Source organism: Caretta caretta, chromosome 2 (genome assembly GCF_965140235.1).
Source record: "Caretta caretta isolate rCarCar2 chromosome 2, rCarCar1.hap1, whole genome shotgun sequence".
NCBI lineage: Eukaryota > Metazoa > Chordata > Testudines > Cheloniidae > Caretta > Caretta caretta.
Window position 1 is genome coordinate 183705112 of NC_134207.1, and position 24333 is coordinate 183729444.

Sequence of the window (24333 nt, forward strand, 5' to 3'; positions counted from 1 at the left end):
TCAATCCAAGAAGAAATTAGTGTGTTTGTTTTTTTAAATAGGAGAACATTCTGAGCTCTTTAAAACACAATTGTTGTCACTGGCCTCACTTGGGCCATGTCTATACACAGTAGTTGAATCGGTTTAACAAATCATTTTTCAAACGGGTGCAAAAGGCTCTGTGGGCATTCTTATTTCAATTTAAAATCAGACTTATTTCAGTTTGGCTTAAATTAATTCCTAATCAACTGAAACTAAACCAAAATAAGCCTGATCTACACAAAAATAAGAAAAGGAGTACTTGTGGTACCTTAGAGACTAACACATTTATTTGAACATAAGCTTTCGTGAGCTACAGCTCACTTCATCAGATGCATCCGATGAAGTGGGCTGTAGCTCACGAAAGCGTCTGCTCAAATAAATGTGTTAGTCTCTAAGGTGCCACAAGTACTCCTTTTCTTTTTGCGAATACAGACTAAAATGGCTGCTACTCTGAAACAAAAATAAGAGTGTGTCCCTCCAACCCTCTGTACCACTTTAAAATCACTTTTAAAACAGTTTGCGTAAAACGATCTGATCCTGTGAGGTGCTGAGCACCGCAATTCCCACTGAAGCTGATGGGAGTTGTGTGTGCCCAACAACTCAGCAAGATCCAGCATGACACACATTTTGGCCTATTTTTAAAGACAAAAAAAAATCCATTTTTGGTTTTAGGTTGTACAGACCCCATACCCAATCCTGTCTCCTCTTTTTCGTTTCTTAGGAGACCATTCCCGCCTACCTTTGCTGAGACTACAGCTATGATATCAACTGCAGGAACAACTGTTGCTGCAAAAGACAAGAAAATCTGTGGGCAAATCCAAGAGCTGTGCAGGCAGTAAACAAGGCACTGCAGACACTCCTCCCCAGCCTCGGGGCCAGGACAAACTCCCTAGACCTCAATGATGTAAAGCTAGATAAGAATGGCTACCTAAGTTCAATTCATGAGTGTTTCCTAAACCTTTTAAAATTCTCAAGTAGAAATGCAACATTTAGAAGCTCCTGTCTAGATGAACAGCATAATATGCAACCCAAATATTAATGAGAACACTGCACAGAGCCTCTAAACAAAACCATTCCAGTTACCATCCTTCTATAGCAACTGTGGATGTTTTTGATTAATACATTTCAAATAGCACATTTCACATCTTTTTCCCTTTTCTTTTGGCAACTTATTCCTATGCTACATCCAATGATGTCACATTAGTGGAAAAGCTGAAATACTATGAACAAGATTTTTTTTTCTTTTTTGCTTCAAAACAAAAAAGGAACCAGGGTGGGAAAGTAACTGACTAGTTCATAAAGCACCCTCAGCGATTTAATTTATTCCCATTCACTTTGAGTATTGCGTAGTAAGTTTTTGCTACTAAATTAACTCTGACTAGTAACCTTTCAGAGTCTGCCAGGGTACTCAAACACATGCATGCTCTTAAATGTTTATGGGATCTGGTCTTTGACTTCAGAAGTTAATAAAAATTTGGCATGCATGCAATGGGTTTAGATTAAATTTTGAAATGACCAATCCTCTCCCCAGAACTCAAACCTAATCTCTATAAAGGTTGGATAAAATGGCATTCAGCAGTATATTTTGTTCATTTGCAAACAAGGCCATTCACCAGTACAGCAGACTCAATGTCCCAATAAGTGCCATAGTTAGATACTTGCTGAATAAGGAGTAGTGGAGACACCGCATAATTTTCATTCTCAAGTGTCACATACCCACTTACACACTTCAGTTGGGGGGGGGACATAGATCAGCATTCACGCTGCACTCCCCATCAGTACCTGGCCCAACCCGGGGAAGCTCATGATCCAACCAGTGGACCAAATTCGGTGATCAGTCCTGGTCACAGTGCACGTACGCTAAAAAGAACTGCATTAGGTACCCCTGCTCCACTTTGTTACAAGCAGCAAAACACGTGCTTTCAGTGTAACATCACGTATTTCAGATTACTTCTTCCTTGTTAGTGTTACCCTTAAAGTCCCCACAAGGCATGCATGTGTGTCCCTCTGAAACGGACCTCAGCAACCCTGAGAACAAAATGGCTCATGGGTCAAACTTTGCCCACAGAGAACATTCTTAAACATCTAAAGGTGCAGCGCTCAAAAAACAAAGGCACTCTAATTTCATTGCTGCATACACCACATCCCCTATTTCATATGCGCCAGCAGATGACAATGTCTAGGGCCTGCGTTAAGGAAAAGAATCTCTTTTTTCCCCCTACTTCAAACTTCTTCCTCTCGAAGCCCTCTATTGCTGCCAACACCCTGCAGAGTAGGTGACTAGAGAGCGGTCTCTGTGGGGCCCTCCTTTACTTGCCTCACAGAAGCACTGCCTCCATAGCACTCACTAACATGATTTCGGTCCTGGCCCAGGCATGCACATTAAGTGGAAGTAACAAGAGGCAGAAAGAAAAAGTCTGTGGTATTTCTTGCCCAAACTGAAGCAGGCTGCAGATGATGAAGACAAACCCAATTTTGTAGACTCAGAAATTCTGGAGAGCGTGGATGAGTATCTTAAACCCTGGCGGCTTATCCAAACTGAAGAGAAACTCGGAACCACCTGAAGTGCACCAATTACGAGTTCAAACAAAGCGTAGCTCCACCCGCAAAACCACGCTAGAGTTGGGCACAATCAGCTGTGTCTACCTAGGGAATTCTCTTGCAGTGGACTAGCATGGGGTGATGCAGGGCAGAAGTTAAGTGCATTGACTGAGCTGTGTGAAGAAGCTTCCGCAGCATCTGTGTACACAATGCCTAGCTCCAGCCAGCCCTATAACCTGTCATTTTTTGAAGCACAGAAAATCATCCAATTCACACAAAAGCGTTTTTTTTTTTAAATTAAATGGTGGCTTGGCATTTTTTTAATCTGTATAAATAAATTATCCTGTCTGCGAGCATAGCAAGTTTCCTTTCATTTGCCAGTGGCTAGGCAAGTAGCACGGTGCCTTGAAATATGGGAGCAGCCTCTATTTTCCTGTTCGGGGCCTTCAGCTGGGAAAGGGGTATTGTTTGGAAGTATGCTGGCAAGTGTGCTCAGACGTGTGTGTATTATGCAGGGAAAGGCCACACCCAGGCCAGGAACAGTGTTCCAGCCTAAACTGTAATTCAACCTGGTAACATCAAGCTAGAATTGTTACCCCAACATAGTTTAAAGGTCAGGCTTAGCTAGCTTAAAATTAGCTAGGGTCTTGAATTCACATACAGCACTAAGAAAAGGAGTACTTGTGGCACCTTAGAGACTAACCAATTTATTTGAGCATCAGCTTTCGTGAGCTACAGCTCACTTCATTGGATGCATACTGTGGAAAGCGTAGAAGATCTTTTTACACACACAAAGCATGAAAAAATGGGTGTTTACCACTACAGAAGGTTTTCTCTCCCCCCACCCCACTCTGCTGCCGGTAATAGCTTATCTAAAGTGATCACTCTCCTTACAATGTGTATGATAATCAAGGTGGGCCATTTCCAGCAAAAATCCAGGGTTTAACAAGAACATCTGGGGGTGGGGGGGTAGGAAAAAACAAGGGGAAATAGGTTACCTTGCATAATGACTTAGCCACTCCCAGTCTCTACTCAAGCCTAAGTTAATTGTATCCAATTTGCAAATGAATTCCAAATCCGCACAGACACACCCCTGGAACCCCGACCTGGGATATTCTATCTACTACCCAAGATCCATAAACCTGGAAATCCTGGGCGCCCCATCATCTCGGCATTGGCACCCTGACAGCAGGATTGTCTGGCTATGTAGACTCCCTCCTCAGGCCCTACGCTACCAGCACTCCCAGCTACCTTCGAGACACCACTGACTTCCTGAGGAAACTAAAATCCATCAGTGATCTTACTGATAAAACCATCCTGGCCACTATGGATGTAGAAGCCCTCTACACCAACATTCCACACAAAGATGGACTACAAGCCATCAAGAACACTATCCCCGATAATGTCACGGCTAACCTGGTGGCTGAACTTTGTGACTTTGTCCTTACCCATAACTATTTTACATTTGGGGACAATGTATATCTTCAGATCAGCGGCACTGCTATGGGTACCCGCATGGCCCCACAGTATGCCAACATTTTTATGGCTGACTTAGAACTACGCTTCCTCAGCTCTCGTCCCCTAATGCCCCTACTCTACTTGCTCTATATTGATGACATCTTCATCATCTGGACCCATGGAAAAGAAGCCCTTGAGGAATTCCACCATGATTTCAACAATTTCCATCCCACCATCAACCTCAGCCTGGTCCAGTCCACACAAGAGATCCACATCCTGGACACTACAGTGCTAATAAACGATGGTCACATAAACACCACCCTATACCGGAAACCTACTGACCACTATTCCTACCTACATGCCTCCAGCTTTCACCCTGACCACACCACATGATCCATTGTCTACAGCCAAGCTCTGCAATACAACCGCATTTGCTCCAACCCCTCAGACAGAGACAAACACCTACAAGATCTCTATCAAGCATTCTTACAACTACAGTACCCACCTGCGGAAGTGAAGAAACAGATTGATAGAGCCAGAAGAGTTCCCAGAAGTCACCTACTACAGGACAGGCCTAACAAAGAAAATAACAGAACGCCACTAGCCGTCACCTTCAGCCCCCAACTAAAACCCCTCTATTAAGGATCTACAACCTATCCTGAAGGATGACCCAACACTCTCACAAATCTTGGGAGACAGGCCAGTCCTTGCCTACAGACAGCCCCCCAACCTGAAGCAAATACTCACCAGCAACCACATACCACACAACAGAACCACTAACCCAGGAACCTATCCTTGCAACAAAGCCCGTTGCCAACTGTGCCCACATATCTATTCAGGGGACACCATCAAAGGGCCTAATAACATCAGCCACACTATCAGAGGCTCGTTCACCTGCACATCCACCAATGTGATATATGCCATCATGTGCCAGCAATGCCCCTCTGCCATGTACATTGGTCAAACTGGACAGTCTCTACGTAAAAGAATAAATGGACATAAATCAGATGTCAAGAATTATAACAGTCATAAACCAGTTGGGGAACACTTCAATCTCTCTGGTCACGCGATTACAGACATGAAAGTTGCGATATTACAACAAAAAAACTTCAAAACCAGACTCCAGCGAGAGACTGTTGAATTGGAATTCATTTGCAAATTGGATACAATTAACTTAGGCTTGAATAAAGACTGGGAGTGGCTAAGTCATTATGCAAGGTAACCTATTTCCCCTTGTTTTTTCCTACCCCCCCTCCCCCAGACGTTCTTGTTAAACCCTGGATTTGTGCTGGAAATGGCCCACCTTGATTATCATACACATTGTAAGGAGAGTGATCACTTTAGATAAACTATTACCAACAGGAGAGTGGGGTGGAGGGAGAGAAAACCTTCTGTAGTGGTAAACACCCATTTTTTCATGCTTTGTGTATATAAAAAGATCTTCTATACTTTCCACAGTATGCATCCGATGAAGTGAGCTGTAGCTCACGAAAGCTTATGCTCAAATAAATTGGTTAGTCTCTAAGGTGCCACAAGTACTCCTTTTCTTTTTGCGAATACAGACTAACATGGCTGTTACTCTGAAACCTGTCATACAGCACTACAGCATACTTAATCCACCTCCTGTCGACATAGCACTTTCTACACTGGGGGTTAGGTCAGTATAACTATGTCGCTCAGGGGGGTGGATTTTTCACACCCCTGAGGGATGTAGTTATAGCAATATACTTCTGTTGTGTAAACCTGCCTTTGGTAGGACCTAAACTCAACCTTTTTCTAGACTAGATAAGGCAAACCCAAAAAGGGGGAATCAGATATCTGCCAATTCTTTACGCTCCTCCCCTTTTAACAATGTATGCAGTAATATTGCCCTTACTTCCCAAAGAAAACTGTTCCCTTTCTCTGTCACCTGGGTAATAAGGAAAGCAACGGTAGCTACTATCGAATGCGGAATTGCTCACGACTATATAGAAAAAACGGAGGCCCCAAAACGCACTGGAAGATGGAACACCAAAGCCATGCCTGAAGCAGCTTTCTGGTCACAACGAGGGAAGCGAGGAAGAGCCTCAAGCAAACACTGGGATTTATGAAAAACAAATAACTAAAAAAAGTTTCCTATTTCTGACCATCCAAAACCCTGTGAGGTAATGTTTTGTCTGGGTATGAAATACAACCAACCACCTAGCCTTCTAGCGCATGCTGCAGCAAAGAGAAAGGTCAGACAATGACTGCCCCACCATGCAAAGCAACACATTTCACTATCCTATGCCTCTTTAACTCAGCCCTAACTACTTCAGCTGAAAAAGACGCTGAAGATTTCAGTCTGCACAAAGTGCCCATAAAATAGATGGGATTTGTACTCTGCGAATGAGACAGCACACTGTGGAAATAAACACTGGTCTACAAATAGCTGTGAAAGTCCTAGTAGTCCTGCAGATAGTGCTGGAAAAAACGGGGAGAAAAAGGTCCATATTTAAAATTTCTTTGACCAATCCAATTAAGTTGGAGACAGATTTTCTTTATGGGTCACTGAATTAAATAGCAATACATTAAAATAAACATTTTAGAGATGAGTTTATAATAGAAAGAATAGGATAGTGACAGCATGTTCAGGACAGACTTGTAAAACTGTGGCATGCAGATGTGACGCTGGTAAACCAAGTGGCAGCTCTAGCCAAAGCTATAGGCATTAGCTCAGACCTGACAAACCCATAGCTGGAAACCCAACTAGCTATGTTAGTTTTGTTCAAAAGAGGTATTAGTCTTATAAGAATGCATTTAGTGTTTACATTATGAAATGCTTGTAAGCTGCTACATGCATTAATTTCACTCAGTTAATCTGTACTCCATGCTAAAAGAAAACATGTAAGCTTTGCTTTATAACTGTGAAAATGTTTCTTCTGAATTTGTGAACCCAAGCACGGGAATTGCCCCACTCACTCAGGAGAACTATCAAAAATTAAGTCGGCCATAAAACAAACACTTTGTTCATTGCCCCATCGACCCACGGAGAATTATGTGCAGAAGGCCTTGTCTCATCGATTTGAATGCTGGAAGAGGGAAATAAAAGCAGTTAACATGAAGATTTTTCATCTCTTTGTGGTTTGAACTCTCACAGGGCCAGAGACATTAAATGAAGGCAGAGATCCCCTTGGGCTACCCCTGGATCTGCCCTGAAAGACATTTTTGAATTGATAGATTACCACATCTCTGTCATCTGTAGGAATCGGAGATGGTAACTCATTTGTGTGTATGTATGTTTGCTTTAACCTGTAAACAACTCATTTTTCCTAGTTACTAAACGTTAGATCGTTTCTTACGGGACTGGCTACAGACATGGTCTTTAGTGTAAGATCCAAGGTACCAACTGATCTGGGGTAAGTGACTGACCTCTTGGGACCGGAAGCAACCTGAATATTTTGTGATTTTTTATGTAAATGACCATTTATCATTAAGTCCAGCTTGTAAGATAGTTTTAGACAGTCCCCTTACACTCTCGAGGCTGTTACAGTGGTCCAGGAGTTCACATTTGTTACTGGCTTGGTGAAATGTAATGATAGAACACACCACCAGTTTGGGGTATCTGCCTTGGTTTTGACCGTCTGCCCTGAAGTAAGCATTCACGGTTGTGAGCCACTCTAGACAGCATGAGATAAGTACAACGACCACAATTTTCAAAACAGACCAGTGATTCTGAGTGCCCAACTTCAGATGTCCTATAGGGGTCTGACTTTCAAAAAGTGCTGAGCACCAACTTCCTGTATATCTTCCTTTAAAGACATCTAAAACTGAGACACCCCAAAATCATTAGTCCCTTTTGAAAACCTTGCCCATGAGGCTCCGATACATAATATAATTATTTTCTATCTGTATCACCACAGCGCTTAGGAACGCTAGTCATAGACCAGGACCCCATTGTGTTAGGTGCTGTACACATTAACTCATCTCCCATATATATGTTTTAATGCATAAATTGGGTCGAAAGACTTTTGAATCTAAACATATTTAGCTGAAGCAGTTTTTGGTATTAATTAACCCCTTCTCTAAGATTTAACCAGTTATGTGAGAGGTGTCACATTACCACTAGCCCCCTCCCAAATATTGTTACTAGGAAACCTGTAAGAAATTAAAATGCATTGTTTTGTATAAGCTAAATTAAATGCTTATTTGAGGCAGTGTGTCCAAATTGTATCCCAAGAAGTTTTTACACAGTTAGATAATGCTGGCTATGTTTTTCTAACAAATTGCTTCGATTAGATGCATTGTCTAAAAAGACAATGTCTGAGAGTTATCATTATCTACTTAACAAAGAACTCTACTAGGGGATGGGTAACATTTGCCAAAAGTATTCAAATGTTCTTTTAACTGCAGTAAGTTACAACAGGGTATGGTTTGTATCATAATTCAGGGAAATTAAACTTGCTCTCATCTGTGGTATGCTGCAAGAAGATTAGTTCCCTCCAGAAATATGAGAATGCACTTGAATGAGAAAGGGAAGTTTGTTTCTTAACACCTGGTAGAGCTATACAAACAGAGAACCAAGGTAAAGTTTTCAAAAGGGCCAAAGGCCTATTTTCAAAAGCGATCTTTGACACTCAGGAGGCTAAGAAAGCCAATGAGATTTAGGCCACAAGGTGCTTACAGTCACTTTTGAAAATGGGACTTAGGCCCTTTTAAAAACTTTACCCTAAAATAGAAAATGGGAATTAAAATGGGAATTAACATTTTTGGATCAACCAGAGTTATCCTATCTGGATAAAAGTGCTTTGCTGAACTATACATTAATCTGTGGGATTTTGCAAGAACTCTTAAGAAAGGGAAAGGTTCAGCCATACAAATCCTAGCCTTGAACCCTGGCCTTAGAACCCAAAAAGAGATTAAGCTTTGAGCAATTTTGTTCTCTTTGAGAAGTTTAACTATCCCAGACTCAGGTGATAATGGGGTAGATCCTGGCTAGCCCTAGTGGCTAGCAGCTGCTTCTTACGTGTGCACAGTACAGGGGAGGGAATAAAGAGTCCGTCCGCCCCTTGTGTGGCCCACATAAGGTCCAAGAAGAATTTCACTTTGTACAGTCAGGGAAGCACAGGCACTCCAAAGGTACTTCAAAGAGGGCAGGGAATAGGTGGAGCTATGGCTTGCCCCCTCTTTCTGCTGGCCAGGCACATAGGAGAATATGCTACAAATATGAATATGCCCTATAAAAGTTGCTCCCTCTGGAGCAGCACAGCTCCACACCATTTCCGGTGCTGGACAGTGCCAAAATGGCATGATCGAGTCCAAACTCTATACCACAGCATTATATTATTTATGCATACATACATACATACATACACACACACACACAAAGCATTATATGTACCTATTATATAATAGATATATGTAATATTTCAACATGATCATAATACTGCTTTGTACTTACACAGTTCCTTTCATCCAAGATTCTCAAAGCTCTTTATAAATATTAAAGAAGCTTGAAAATATCCTTGTTAGTAGAGTAAGAATTTTTATTTTATACCCATTGCATAGATGAATAAACTGAGACACTGTAAATTATTTGCCCAAAGCAGCAATTGGTGTCAGCAATTAAACTGAGGAATCCTTTAAGCACGCCTCATGTATCACTAAAACCCAGCCTTCTCTAGAGTTACATATGGCATGAGAACCATTTTATGGACACACATTACCTATTTCTCCTGGAACACGTTTGCCGTTGAAAAGAAAGCAGACTGTGACATTGAGGCAGTTCACCTGCTGCAAGCCATCATGGCACTGGGGAGCTGTGATATTGATGGAAGCTGGCAGGAAAATGGAGAGGTCCATTGTAATGACAGGTCTAGATCTGGAGACCAATGAAGAAGTATAATTTAGTTTGGCTTCAGAGGGATGTTTCTCAACCAGATGAAAATAAAGCAAAATTGGTAAACACTTGGTATCAAGTAGACATTAAAAAACAACACTGTGAACCTTAGAACAGATTTGGCGTTCTTCTAGCACTTCCCTCAGCCAGCAAGGGAGACCCATATCCTACTATATCAGTGGCTGAAGTGAGATATCAGATTTTTGTTGATAAACTGTACTTCCAATATTTGAGCACACCATGCATGACCAGATGTGACCAATAATAAATAATCTCTAGTCAAAGGTGTATTAGAGACTTCATGATGAGAGGGGAGGGTAATGAGATTAGCGCATTAGAGACCGAAGACAATAACCTCACTTAGGCATGTTCACTGGCTAGGGAGCTCAGAAGAGAAAACGGCCTGGGGCCAGGAGGAAAGGGTAAGCAAAGACTAATGTTCCATATAATGCTCTAGCAGCAGCATTCATTAAGCTAAACTTGAGGAAAAACAAAGGTGGGGTAATTTTTCTTAGTAGTGCCAGATGCGTTAGGTGCATTACACTCCCACCATGGAGGGTGGGGAAATGTTCAGCTAATTCTCCCATGCCATGCACTGGCAATTTACAGTCCTCCTTTGACTTCACTGAATTAAGTTCCGACAGTTCCCCGTGTGTTACGAATGACAGCTTTCCACTTTTGCAGCCTATGACCTGGGCTGTTGCTATGGTTATTTCAGGTTGAAGAAGAGTTCAGCCAGAGTCATGCCTCAATCACAGGGCCATGAGGGCGAGGTATTGGTTTTCTGTGCCACGTGACCCAGTAAGTGCAGAAGGCTTGGAGCAAGGGGTTAAGAAATGAAGGCCCCAGTCCTGCAATGAAAATCAGTTTCAATGCAGGATCAGAGCCCAATACGCATGAACTGTTATTCTTAGTGCTTTCAGTTCTGCAGCTCTTAAGTACGAATACATTATTCCAAAGGTAACTCAAGTAATAAACCTCCCACACACTCCAAAAATGTGCAGCGAACAGCAGATTCAGTTCTAAGGTGGGCTCAGGAGCCACGCACTGCATAGGAGCAGACAACATTAGGACTCACTCTACAAGCCATTTACATTTGGGGGCTGTGGTTTGTGCTAGTGGTTATAGGCACTTATCAACGCGAGCAACTCAGTCTTTGATGGCAACTCAGTCTCTCTTAACAGTATCTAAAACTAATAATGGGAGTTTGGTATCCATAGAAAAGAGGAAAGAGCAAACTTCCCAGGATCATCTCACATCATGGAAGTGCCTGCACTCAGATGCTTGGGGAGGGGGTAAAATAGATTAACTTGTATATTTACCTAAACATACTATTTTGAAAGCTATGCACTGCATGATATCTTTCAAATTAGCCTTTTTAATGGGTATATATCAAGTTGCAATGCACACACAGAGGCACCATCATCAGCCCCAAATCAAAGTGGCTTCCACAAAAGCTTTTTAATATCATTTGGCAAGACATATATTGGTTTTGGCCAAAAGAATTTACAAGAACTACTGGGGAAAAAAGTATTTTCCTTTACCCTAATCTGAATCCAAACGGCAAGCACAGCACACTCCCTGACTGGCAGTAGCTGTAATTAGTTAGCCTAGACACATGATTAGTCCATAATGCACTAATCTCTAAAGAAATAAACAGGCACCAATTCAGTGATTGGATTCAGGTTGCTACAGTATGTATATTTTCTTGGTGATGTCACAAGAAATCTTCCACCATCGGGACTGGCTCGTGTGTGGCCTGTGGACATGGAGTGAGCTGCTCAGTATTGGATCTGAAGGTCAGAGATCAATCTGGGGCCAGGCCAGGTCAAAACTACAAACTCAGAGTCTGTTACCAAATTGAGAACATGAGGCAAGAATTGGGGATGGGCCAGGCCAGTGTCTTTCACCATAATCAGCAATGATCTTAAGTCAGAGACAGTAAACCAAGATCAGGGTTGGGAGCCCAGCCTAGGCCAAAAGCCAGGAGTCTGGAATCAAGGCAAGACACAGAAAGTGACGTCTAAGGCAGACACACACTGGAGGTCTGCATTTTTCAGTCAACTCCCTGAAATGGCTCCCTGGTTTATAGGTGGAGTGCCACCCAACCAAGAGAATCACAGAGGGCTGTTGCACATGCCCCTTAGAGTAGAACTTCCTGCAGGGCTTAGTCTCTCAGGTCCTCTTGATGGCAAACATGCTGGGCCTGTGGTGGCAACAAGGCACCTGCCTTAAAACCTGCAATCCCTGGTTCTAGGCCCATGTGGTTCTTATATCCCGTTTATCTCTTCACAACAACACTAAAGCAGCATAAGCGTTTGCACCTTTATTTCCTTTTCAAGTTATATCTGAGGAACAGAGCTCAGAGATTCCATCTGTTGATGTTTCACAACATTTGATGAAAAAGCTAGTGGCTTCCTCTGTTTGTCTGAGTAACAACAGAATATTAATGTTTCTCAAAGAACACAGCACCTGCACCATGAAGTCAACAGGATTTTTTCTACTGAACAGAAACAGGGCTTTCCTGTATCTAAAAGGATACATTGGGGGATAGACTCATTCCACAACTCTTAATTATTTCTCCAGCCCCATATTTCTTCTATTAAAATGACCATTCCACAAAAGCTTCAAATGACTGTTCCATCCAGTTCTTGACACTGTTGTTTTATTAAACATTAGACTGTTTATTCAGAATGTAGTTATTAGCAAAAATAGCCCAAAATATAAATCAGCATAAAAGTAAAAATTTCCTCTTCCAAGGGCGCCTTTCATCTGAGAAAGTCAAAGTACTCTGCAAAAAATTAATTAAGCTGCACTACATCCCTGTGAGCTACTGTATGTAAGTATCATGAACCCCATTTATAGATGTGAAAACAGACATGAAAGTTCAGGTGAGTGGCCCAAGGTCACACAGCAAGTCAGTAGCAGAACCCAGAGTTCTCAAGGGCAGCCCAAAGAACAGTAAATTGCAGCAATCTAACCTCTTGATGTAGCCTCTTGATCTCTTTTCTAATGCCATATTAGAGGTATCATATTCCATATTTAGTAACATGATTTTGGAGATTTGATAGACACCTATATTAGCAGCACTCAACATTGTGCCACATGAGCTTTAGCCATTGCACAGGTCATTTATCATCTTGACTATAACCCCACCACCTCCTCCTCCTCTGTGGCTGCCTGATATTCACTTGCTGCCCCTCAAAGTCTACCCAACAAAATGCAGAAAAAAAACATCTTCCTCACCTGTCTCTCTAACTGTTTCAATACCCTCCTTGAGTCCTTGCAGTGACTTCCAGTCTCCTGCCACATAAAGTTCAAATTCCTCATCCTTACCTTCAAAGTTCTGCCCTGCCTATGCCTCACTATTCTAGCCCCACTACATCCTCTTCACTCTTCCAATTTGTCACACCTTGTTGCTTCCCTGATCTCCACCACCAACAAGCAACTCCATGGCACCTGCACATCTCAAAATAGCTGTCCAGATCCTGCTTGCATTGCAACTTCACTCTTCTTCAAATCCTTCCAGGCTCACTTCTTTCCCTCTAAACTTCCAACACTGAGCTACATTCCTACACCATCCATTGCTGCCCTCTTGCCACAATTTTTGTTTCCTTAAATCAAACAATATTTGTACAGATAAAAACAAAAAAAAAATCCACACAAATTCAAGTGACTATATAAACAACTCAATTATCTTTCCATAAAGGAATCCGTGAGGTGTCTATATCAGTGATAACAAAAGCACATCTCAATCTGTTATTTCTATAACCCTTACTCACCCCAAACTACCAACACCCATCTTTTTATTTGGCATCCCTTGCTGTGTGTCTAAATTAGATAAGTTCTTTAGGGTTGGGTCCCATCTTTTATTTATTCTGTAAGGTACCATGCACACCTAGTGGGTACAGTATACAAAATAATCTAACTTGTTTCTTCTGACCATAATGAAAAAGAAAAGAAAAATTATTGTAGGAAGACTGAGAAACCACATAACCAATAAACAGGAACCAGAAAAACATCATACAAATGGAAGAAATTGATCTCACCTTAGAAGCACCACATTGTCTGACATGAAGGCCCCAATGGTCACATCTGAAAACAAAGTTTCATAACTTTTATTGTTACAATGGCATTTGAAGGACACAGAAACCAAATCCTTGTAGTCTGTTTATTCATGACAGTTTTTCAGTTGTAAAATATGTACGAATAAATAAAATATTTCCCCATTCCCAACTTAGTTCTGCCAATCAATACATCACGTTTGTTTTGCCTGCACTGGGACTGCAAAATTGGGTTCTTCAGGTCACTCCAGTTCTCTCTTTTTGTATCATCTCAGCTCAATTTTTTTTCCATTAAACAGAAACGAAACTTCTTCCTAGGAAGCTAAAATTCTCAACTTTGTTTCTCAGCCCTGTATCATAGGTTCTAAACCCATACAACTGAACCTGGGGTGTCTATGAGATAGACTAATAATGTCAGCAGCTTTCACTGAGTGAGGAAGACAGACAGACACCTACACTTCACACTGTAAGCTTTCCTGTTACTGATCTGAAGGAGCTTTAGTAAGCAATATGGAAACTACTTAATATGCTATATTTATCTGCTGCTTTTTTTATTGTTGTTATAATCATAGTAAACATACCCGGATAACCATTTCCATCCATATCAACTCCTCCAGATATGGATTGGCCAAACATCCGCAGCATTGGGTTTATAGTTTGCCCAGACAGTTTCTGCAACAGATAGTATAGAAGTGGAATCACCAAAAGGAATCAAAATTAATATAAAGCACCACTTTATGGCTCTTCTCTCAGGGCCCGATTCTCATTTACATTGAGGCCCCCTTTTACTACCAAAGCACTATTGGAACCTGACCTTACAAACCATGATCCTGCAAACCCTATTCATACGTGTAAATCCCATGATCTCTTAAGTGAGAAATTGTTTTCTGGTCTTGACTTGAGTTAAAAGTTAGTGTTGATTAAAATAATACATAAATTACAAATCAGATAGATAGATAGATAGATAGATAGATAGATAGATAGATAGATAGATAGATAGACAGACACACACACAAAACGAACAGCATATCAAATATATTATTTATAGAAGACAGGGTCTAATTTTGTATTCCACATAACCTTTTCCATCACCTGCAATCATATGATTAAGAGATTTATGGAGCATCACTAAAAAAATGTATGGTTAATTTAATTGAAACATCAAATCTAATATGACCACTTACTCTAAAAAAGAGTTTGTCAACGTGTTCAAGGTCAAAATGAGGGCGATTCATTGCCATATGCAGTTGGAAATTCTGTTTTTCCACGAGCTATCATACAGTATTTGGTACCAGCTCTGATGCCATATCTCATTTCTGTCTCCCCAACCCAGAGGGTTTCTTAAAAATCATTAACACACAGGAACTTTCCTTAAATAGTTAAAAAGGCAAATGTTTTATCTGGAACAAATCAAGATATTAAAACCTCATCTTCCAAGCCAGCCACATGGCCCACAGGCTCCTGTGTATTACAGTCTGATGCAAAAGAAAGGAGATCCGAGTTCAAAAAGGGGTCCAATCACAGAAGTTAGATGGAAAAGTCCTATAACAGGGTTGCTGGTGGTGCTTCACGGTCTTTTACAGGCTACAATACTTCCTTGTCCAGCCCATACAAGAACATTAATAGTAGTCAAAACGTCATGCAGGAAATTCATTAAAAGAGAAAATTCAAAACCAATACAGCAGTCAAAAAAAGAGATCCTGTAAAACAAACCTGTGATCCTAAAGGCCAGTTCTAAAGGGTAAACTATGCTTTAAAACAAACAGAGCTAAACTTTCCCACTCAAGGGCAGTTAACATTAGGCAACTGGAAGAAACTTGTTCCTCACATTACACTTACATCATAGAACGTGATTAAGTTTTTGGGAGGTCCCTAATAGGGTGGTAAATTCTGCCTACAGATATCCCACAGACATCTGCAGGCTATTATGGTATAAATGCTGAGGTATAATGCTGTTCTCCTTTAAGTGCCATGAATGAAAACAGCAAGCCATGAAGCTAAGACAGACAGTATTTATTTAGCACATACATTATGCTGCAAGCCAATTCAGCTGCTTTAGCTCAGAGCCACCCCTAAACTTGCTGTGGGGGAGTGAGGCACAGATATAGATAATGATTTAAAGTAGAAAAGGGAATGAAAAGGGTGAAAATTTATATGATATGGGACACTTCCCCTCTGAGCTTGTTTAAAGGAGGAAATCCAGGGCCTCTGGATGGCTCAGGGGCATGATAATAGGATACACAAAGCCTTTCACCTCAAGGAGGTGGGTTCAAATCCAGGCCAGGTAGGTAAGGAACAAAAGTTGCAAGCATTTAATGGCTGTTTGGTGGCATATGAAAAATGAATTGGTGGCTTCAGTCTAGTCCCTTTGGGATAGGTACTAGGATACATTCTAAAAATACTGCCACAGTTGGTATCCTTACTGGCAGCCTCAAAAGAGAGGCCAAGGAAGGAAAAGGGCACCAGGACAGAACAATGGATGTCTTTTAATCCTCTAGAAGTGGTCTCTCCCAGGCAGGAATGAGGGGCAGGTGTACTGTATTTGCCCACTTTGCTGTGTGAGGGGAGGAGCAAGAACTTCAATCTGCAGCACTGTCAATGTGTCTTTCTAACGCACTAAATTTCCTCAAAAATGAAAAACAAAAACTCCAATCTGGATATGCAGGCGATTAGAAGCCCAGAGTCTCCTACCAAACGAGAAGATCCCCACTTCCAGCAACTATTGTTGAGAAGAGAGTGCAAAGCTGAGCCATATATATGCCACAAATTATCACATTTTAGAAGTATCATAAAACTGTTTTAACTCTCTTTGTAAAAACGATGCATACTGTACATACAGTAAAAGGCAGAAGGACTAATCCCTTACAGTCTATTAAAGAGTCTCCACTGTAACCACTAAATCCTTTATTCTGCTTAAATTGGTTTACTATGTAGGATCTCTCCCAGCAACAAAAAATATTTAGATCAGACCTTCAAATAGCCGGGGGGGGGGGGGGGGGGAGAACGGGGCACGAAATCTGCCTTTGCAAAAGCTTGCTAGACAAATATTAAAGACCATGGGGCATGTTTTAATGGGATGTATGGGATTTTATCTTCTTAATTCCCAAGATGCAAAGACTAAATTACCCTAGAATTATATTTAATACTTCATTGCCTGTATGGAATACATAGGCAGTTTTTACTTCATGGTGGTTTGGTAAAGTGGAACCTCAAGACTGCTCTCCTGACACCTTCTCCTACTGGGAGAAGGAGTACCTCAAAGTACCCAAGTGTGCTTCTGCAGAAGGAGTCCCTAGAATCTTTTCCTTCTCGCTAAGTCTGGTCCTGCTGGGAAGAGAGCAGGGTCAGACTCTGCTCACTCGCCCCCTGCAAAAATCTGCTCTGCCATTCCAGTGCCTGTGTCTGTCCTTTCCAAGGACTGCTGTCACTGAAATACCCTCTCCCCAAGACTCCATCTACATGGGAAAGGATGCTACATCTGAGAACTGTATTTAAACATGGTTCAAACAAAATGGCTCATGCTGACCCATTCTGGAATTGTTTGCCTGGCCAGAGAGGATGGGCCAAATGTCATTAGAAACTATGTGCAAAATAGAACGCTGAAGTCTCAGCTCCTAACTAGGCTCAGGTATGGAGTCTGAATTGATGCAGACTACACCTACAGAGACACACCAGCTACAGAAGAAGAGGGAATCAAACGGTGTAGTGAACAGAGAGATTACTGCTTCCTGTCACAATGCTTTACCCATACATTTGGCGCATTTCTGCAGGACCTGACAGAGTGACTCAAACAACAAGTTACCATAGAATACTGCGGAACAATGCCACTTGAGTCTCCATGGTAGATATACACTGCTCCCACGTAGTCATCCTCCTTAGGGGAACCAATGGCGACATCTGCATATGTAAAAGAATGTGAACTGAAAACATGTCACAGTCCTTTCCCTTTCCACTCTTCCCATTTCATCCGTTTACAGAAGCCCACTGCTGCAGGCTGAAACAACTCATCACAAGAAGGAGGATCATGCCATTACTGGTGCACACTTAGCTACAAATAGTTATCCAGTTTAACGAACAGCTCATTAAATTCCTTTTTAATTTATACCTATTTTGGCATCTAAGAAGAAACATGTCTCTTTGTTATAAAAATGTGTTTATTCCCACCAGCCTGCTCCAAAGGCATTTAACAGTCCTTTCATCTGACCAGCCCTGGGTGGACCAGCATTGCACATCAAGACACCACTGGCCCAGGGAGTACAAGCCAACCACTCTGCACTGTGACAACAGTGTTTGAAACACCAAGTTTCCAAAGTCAAGTTAGGTCAAGTGGGTTGTTTTTCCAAACACAGAGGGGAACGAAAGGGCTGCTGAGTGTCTTGGAGGATGTATATTCAGACACACATGCTAAACCAACCAGTCCTTTTGAAGTCCTTAGTCTGCCAGAAATCACTGCGGCAAACTTGCTGGTGTCAACACTCCATTCTCACCTATTGTTATCACAGTGTATGACCTCGTACAAGACAGCCCATGAAAGAAACTGGACTGTAGGTTACAGGGGCAACTGACAATAAATAGAATATACAATAGGAGGCATTAAGAGCTACATGTTAAATGTATTTTCTGATAAGAAGCCCCAGTTACGCCAATAAATGGGAGATGGGAATAGCCTTGAGACAGAGGATGCAAAATGTTACACAAAAGATAATGTGGTTTTCCTTTTGTTTAGGGACAGCCTAAGAGTCATTAGTAATGACATATACAATGGGATTTAAAAAAAAGCAGAAAGGAAATAGACCAAATGCCCAACTTTGCCCTAAGTTACCCAGGTATAACTCATGTTGAAATCAAGGGGAGTTACACCCATGTTCGGTTTAATTAGTCAAAACAGCTTTACCAGAAAGTGGCATCTAGAGCTTGATTCACCACAGCATTATTCCAGTCTTCAGAAGAGATAATTTCCAAAGGAGTAATGCTGTGGCAAATCAGGCCATCTATTTGAAAAGTTTTCCGATGTGAACTAGAATGATAATGCTTCCACCTCTAATTTGAAATAGGATTTGATGATAAAGTCCCTGTAATAATTTTTTTTTAAAAGCCAGACTTGGCTAGAAACAACATGGCAGAATGGAAATGCACTGACCTGGGTATCCATCATCATCAATATCTCCTAGGGTGGCCATGCTTTCCCCAAAGTGTGCATTGTAGGCATTGTCACCGTTCAGAACAAGCTGCTCTTCCAGGACTCCCTAGCAACAGGAAATAGGACAGGCTAAGGAAAACAGAGTGTTGAAAGCTACAGGGCCTCCCTGCCGGAACACACGAAACTCAGGAAACACCTGGGGCAGAACTGCAGTGTGACTTCTGAACTGCTATAGAAGCCCCAGTGAATGCAGCTTGCCTGGATATATAAAACAAAAAAGTTAAACACAATCAATCTAATTGACCCCAAAAGTGATTTGAACTAGGCAGAACACACCACAGGCCAAACTCCTTAGTCACATATCATAATTCAAGAAGCTATGTTCTACAGGAATACCCACAGGAATATGTGAGTTCATGTGAAGAGCCCTGGATTTTTCATGACTATGGTGGAACAGGCACCAATTAAGTGACTATGCTAGCTGATAACTACTCCCCTGAACTTAGAACTGAAGTGGGAAAGAAGAGAATGCTTTTAAGAACACAGAAACATCACATATTAATTAATTCTCTATGCTCCAAAAATCCCCCGGTGATGACCTTACCTCATCTTTTTTAAGAACAAGGTTAGGAATTCTGCACGGGATTTTCAAAAGTGCTCAGCCTTGGTCTAAATCTGCTCCCTTGGAACTCAATGAAAGCGGGGTTAGGGCTGTACTGACTGTTTTTGAGAATCCCAATTTTTGTCTCTTTATACCCAGGAAAAAGGACTAATATGAATGATGTAATCAATGTGCCAACAGCCAGAGGACTTGTTTGGCTCACTAAGTTTATCCATACATTGAACAACACTATTCAGTTCTTGTCCTGTTGGCATACTGTATCAAAGAATGCAGTCCTTAATCAGGATTTACTCAGGCAAAGCGCCCACCGAATTTAGCAGAGGTTTCCCTGGGCAGAGACTGCAGGATGTGTGTCACAGGGTTTGAAAACTCCTAAATTATGCCTACACTCTAGCGCGAATACCGACGCTCTAAGCCGACAGGAGAGAGCTCTCCTGTCGACTTAATTACTCCATCCCCCAAGAGTGGCAGTAGCTGTGTCACTGTGTTGAGACAGCGCTGTTCACTACGGTGCTTATATTGATGTTACTTATGCCGCTCACGGGGGTGGTTCATTCACATCCCTGAGTGACATAAGTTATACCAAAGTGGTAGTGGGTAGACTTTGCATGTTAGAGAGCAAGGGAAAGAATGGATGAATGTAAAATGAAGAATAAAGGGCAGCTAGAGTCAATGAAAGAGAGAGAGAGAAAGCCCAGAACAAACTGACTTTTGCATTCACATGCCAGCAGATGGCAACTCATGCCCACCCACTTTCTAGCCAACCTCATTTGAGTGAGCTTTAATTTCTTGCAATGCATCCTCAAAAGGAAAGGAACATTTCCACAAGAAAAAAACCCCTTAATTACTCAAGCCAACCTCAAGAGCCCACCTCAAGTGTTCAGATTTTTTTATTTCCCCCTTTGTGAATGAAAACAGTACATGAATACAGTCTTTTTCTTGGCTGCAGGGAGCTGCTGACATTAAAATAATCCTCCATGATGAAGTTGGGACACAGAGAATGGGGCGGGGGGAGAAGAGAGAAAGCGTGCACGCCTGTATATGTTACTTGTTTCTTTAGAGCACACACTGCCAGTGGTTAGATATAAGTATCAAATCTATCATAATGCCACATGTTCGGGCTATAAAGTAATACTCTACATGCCATCAGGGTTATCTCTTATGGTGTAAGTGTCATCTGAGTGGTGTGGGTGAGAGAATTGAAATGAAGTGGAGTTGTTCTGGCATCCATACCACAAAAATCCCAATCCTACAAATAGTTATTCATGTAACTTTACTTCATGTAGGAAGCCCCAACGAAGTCAAGGTTGGAGGAAGGAGAAACTGCTAATAGAACCTCCAGTTGTTTTATTTAATACATCATTTATAGACACACATAATTCACCTTTTCACCATGAGCTCTTTGGGACAGGGATTGTCATTTACTCTAGGTTGGACAGCACCTAGCACAGTGGGATCCCAATGCGGTTGACCTCTAGGCACTACTGCAACCAAACATTGAATAAGCAGCAGACCAAAGTGGAAAAAAAAATCAGGGCTCATTTCAAGGATTGTTAATTGACAACTGAATTAACCCAAATGCAAGTCTGGTTTTTCACACAGTCCATAGGACTTGGGGGTACATTTAATTTCCAGCAAAAATATATTATTAAAGTTACAAAAAGGAAGTTAATGTGAACCCAATAGTGCTACTGTTGAATCCAATGAAAAATATCCCATTGACTTAAAGGGAGGAACATTGGGACCTATATGTAAAAAATATAGCTCAATTCTTAGAGTCAGTTTGAAAAGGCACTTTTATAAATACATTTTCCCTGAAAAAATATATGCGCTTTACTTTTCTTTAAACACTGTGTACTTATCTTCTTTGCTACTCCAGAAAGTCAAAGTTCAGAATATCACAAGACTACAGTTGTGCAATGTGAAATTCAGTGGTTTCCGTTGAAGGGGCTTTCCACTGTAGGCTTTCAATAAATAGCACCAAATAATAACACAAATCTATTCATTAGTTTCTCTTCACATGGATTCTCAAATCCCTGGTGTTTTGTTTTGAGTTGTGGGTTTGAACGACCATCCAAAACACAAAGAATAACTCTGGTCAAAGCAGCTGATTTTCAGTTGGTTTTGACATCAAAAGCATGGAAATCCACCAATACCACCAAGTTTCAACATAAAACCAGAAATTTTCCCAAGCTTCCTCAAAAGATTCACAACATTTTCATGACCAGGAACTGACTCCTGAGTTTGTAAAAAAAAAAAAAAAAAACCATGGTACCAGATGATTTTTGCCTGGCTTCATGTTTTGTTGGAAACATACACATACCATGAATGTAAGACACCAAATTTCTTGGTAAACCACAGCAGGGCTGACCCACCCTCTCCACATGCTCATCCACTTTGCATACTCACATTTCCTCTGTTGATATAGACTGTGACTTGACCCTCATCCCTGATCTCAGAAAACATGGGTGCTCCAACCAGCAGGTCTGAAAGTCCATCCGAGTTCAGATCAACTGCACATAAGGAGGAGCCAAAGTAAGAGCCCATCTGTAACCAAGCCGAGTCACAACAAAGCATTCAGTATCTGCCCACACACAGGAGGAAATCATTTTTGTTTTTTTAACATCAAGTGATGACTTGCTGCTTTATCTCACACTAGCAGCCCTAAGGAGAAACCTTAGGGAATTTTTTGGCAAGAATTAGGTACTTTATTATAACTGTGCATCAGCTCAGACAGTTTGTAGAAGGAATAAAACTCACATTCCAAGACATACTTAAAAGAGGCACTAAACGGCCTTACTTTAGAACAGCTTTTGCTTGGCAAATATCTAAAATGAGGAAGAGGAGAATTAGCAGCCTGGCCCAAGGTTTTCAGATGTGGCCAGTGATTTTTGAGGCCCAATGTCACACAACTGAATGGGGCCTGATTTTCAGAGGGTGGGTGCTCAGCGCTTGCTAAAATCATGCCACTTTTCAAGCTGTCTCAAGCTGAAGTCCCCAAAAATAGAGGCACCCAAAAATCACTTGTCATTCTTGAAAATCTTTTTCCTAGTCTTTTTAAATTTCTCACCATCAATCAGAAAGAAAAGTAGTGGGCTGACTGCAGGATATTTCCATGCCAAGCAGCTATATTTGCATCAACAGGTTACTTCCAGTTCATGAGATGCGAGTTGACATACCCTTACAGCCCTCCAACTGCAAGCTAGTCAGCCTAAGGCCCTAAGTCTGCAATCCCTACCACACAGAACTCCCATTGGTTTCAGTGGGAGTTTCATGCAGAATCAAGCCCTAAATGTGTAGTCAATTTCTATCTGCAATGAAAGGTATCAGGTGAGACATTTAGGAAAGAGAATAAAAGACTTAGGTGTATTATCAGATCTATTTAAAATACCTATTATTGTAGAACATTAAATACTAATCACCACCCAAATAGACCCTTAAACCACATTTGAGGTTTGATTTAAAACACAAGTAAGGAAACTGAAGGCAAAACCGGACACTGTCTTGAATTCACCCAACTGGCCAAGATATACCAGTGCATACTTCACAGGGCATAGTTACAGCTCATCTACTAGCACATACTGCTGCTATAGCGACCAAGACTCTCACCAGTGACGGTCTGCCCAATCTGCTCATGAGCACACGTGTCACGCTTTGGACTTCAGAGTCCCTCCAGAATCCACAAAGAGAGAGAGCATGAAAACATCATCGGCAAACCGATGGACTACACACACACACTAGCGCATAGCTCTCAAATGTCTCATTTTGACAGACATCACACATTTTAGCCCAAAAACCATCTGCTTTCCATATTAATCAGGTCACCCCTCAGTTTAATTGTTGACAGTTGTTTACATCAGAAATGGAGAAGCATGAAACTGAGGTTACAAACTTAAACTTTTTTTTTTTTAAGTACAACTCCCACAGCATATTACATTTGCTACACACACTGAGTCCCACATTTAGGCCTTGACAGGTGAATAAAACAGAGCTCTGGCCAGCCTATTAGGGTATATCCATACAGCTGTTGGGAGCATGCTTCCCAGCACAGATACCCAGACTCATGCTGGCACTGCTGAAGCTAACATGCTAAAAACAGCAGCATGGCCATGGTGGCAAGGGTGATGACTCAGCCTAGCCACCCAACTACAAAACCTGCCCGAAGCGCAGCAGCCCCGCTGCCCCTTTTAGCGCATTTGAGCAGAACGAGCACATGCCTGTCTACCCGCGCTGGGAAGCACGCTCCCAGCTGCCATGCAGATATACCCGTAGGGATGATGGGAAACAGGCAACAGCCGTTCTGGTGTTCAAGTTGAGAATGTAACGTTACATCTACAAAAAGAACAGGAGTACTTGTGGCACCTTAGAGACTGACAAATGTATTTGAGCATAAGCTTTCGTGGGCTACAGCCCACTTCATCAGATACATAGAATGGAACATATAGTAAGAAGATATGTATATATACATACAGAGAAGGTGGAAGTTGCCATACAAAGGAAAGCTTATGCTCTAATAAATTTTAGTCTCTAAGGAGCCACAAGTACTCCTGTTCTTCCTGCGGATACAGACTAACATGGCTGCTACTCTGAAACATTACATTACAAGATTCCACAAACTGCCTGGAAGCCA

The 24333-nt window shown here is 41.6% G+C and overlaps 1 protein-coding gene across 3 annotated transcripts in view; it reads right to left on the reverse strand.

The window, feature by feature from the left end:
* ITGA9 (integrin subunit alpha 9) overlaps positions 1 to 24333 on the reverse strand; it is a 310728-nt gene that overhangs the window by 228144 nt on the left and 58251 nt on the right. For all 3 annotated transcript variants that reach the window (XM_048839011.2, XM_048839010.2, XM_048839009.2), the window contains exons 9-14: positions 22113 to 22250; positions 19082 to 19187; positions 17744 to 17838; positions 14523 to 14613; positions 13927 to 13972; positions 9705 to 9859 (exon numbers count right to left, since the gene is read on the reverse strand). In XM_048839011.2, coding sequence (XP_048694968.1) covers positions 9705 to 9859; positions 13927 to 13972; positions 14523 to 14613; positions 17744 to 17838; positions 19082 to 19187; positions 22113 to 22250 — 631 coding nt within the window. The remainder of the gene's footprint in view (positions 1 to 9704; positions 9860 to 13926; positions 13973 to 14522; positions 14614 to 17743; positions 17839 to 19081; positions 19188 to 22112; positions 22251 to 24333) is intronic.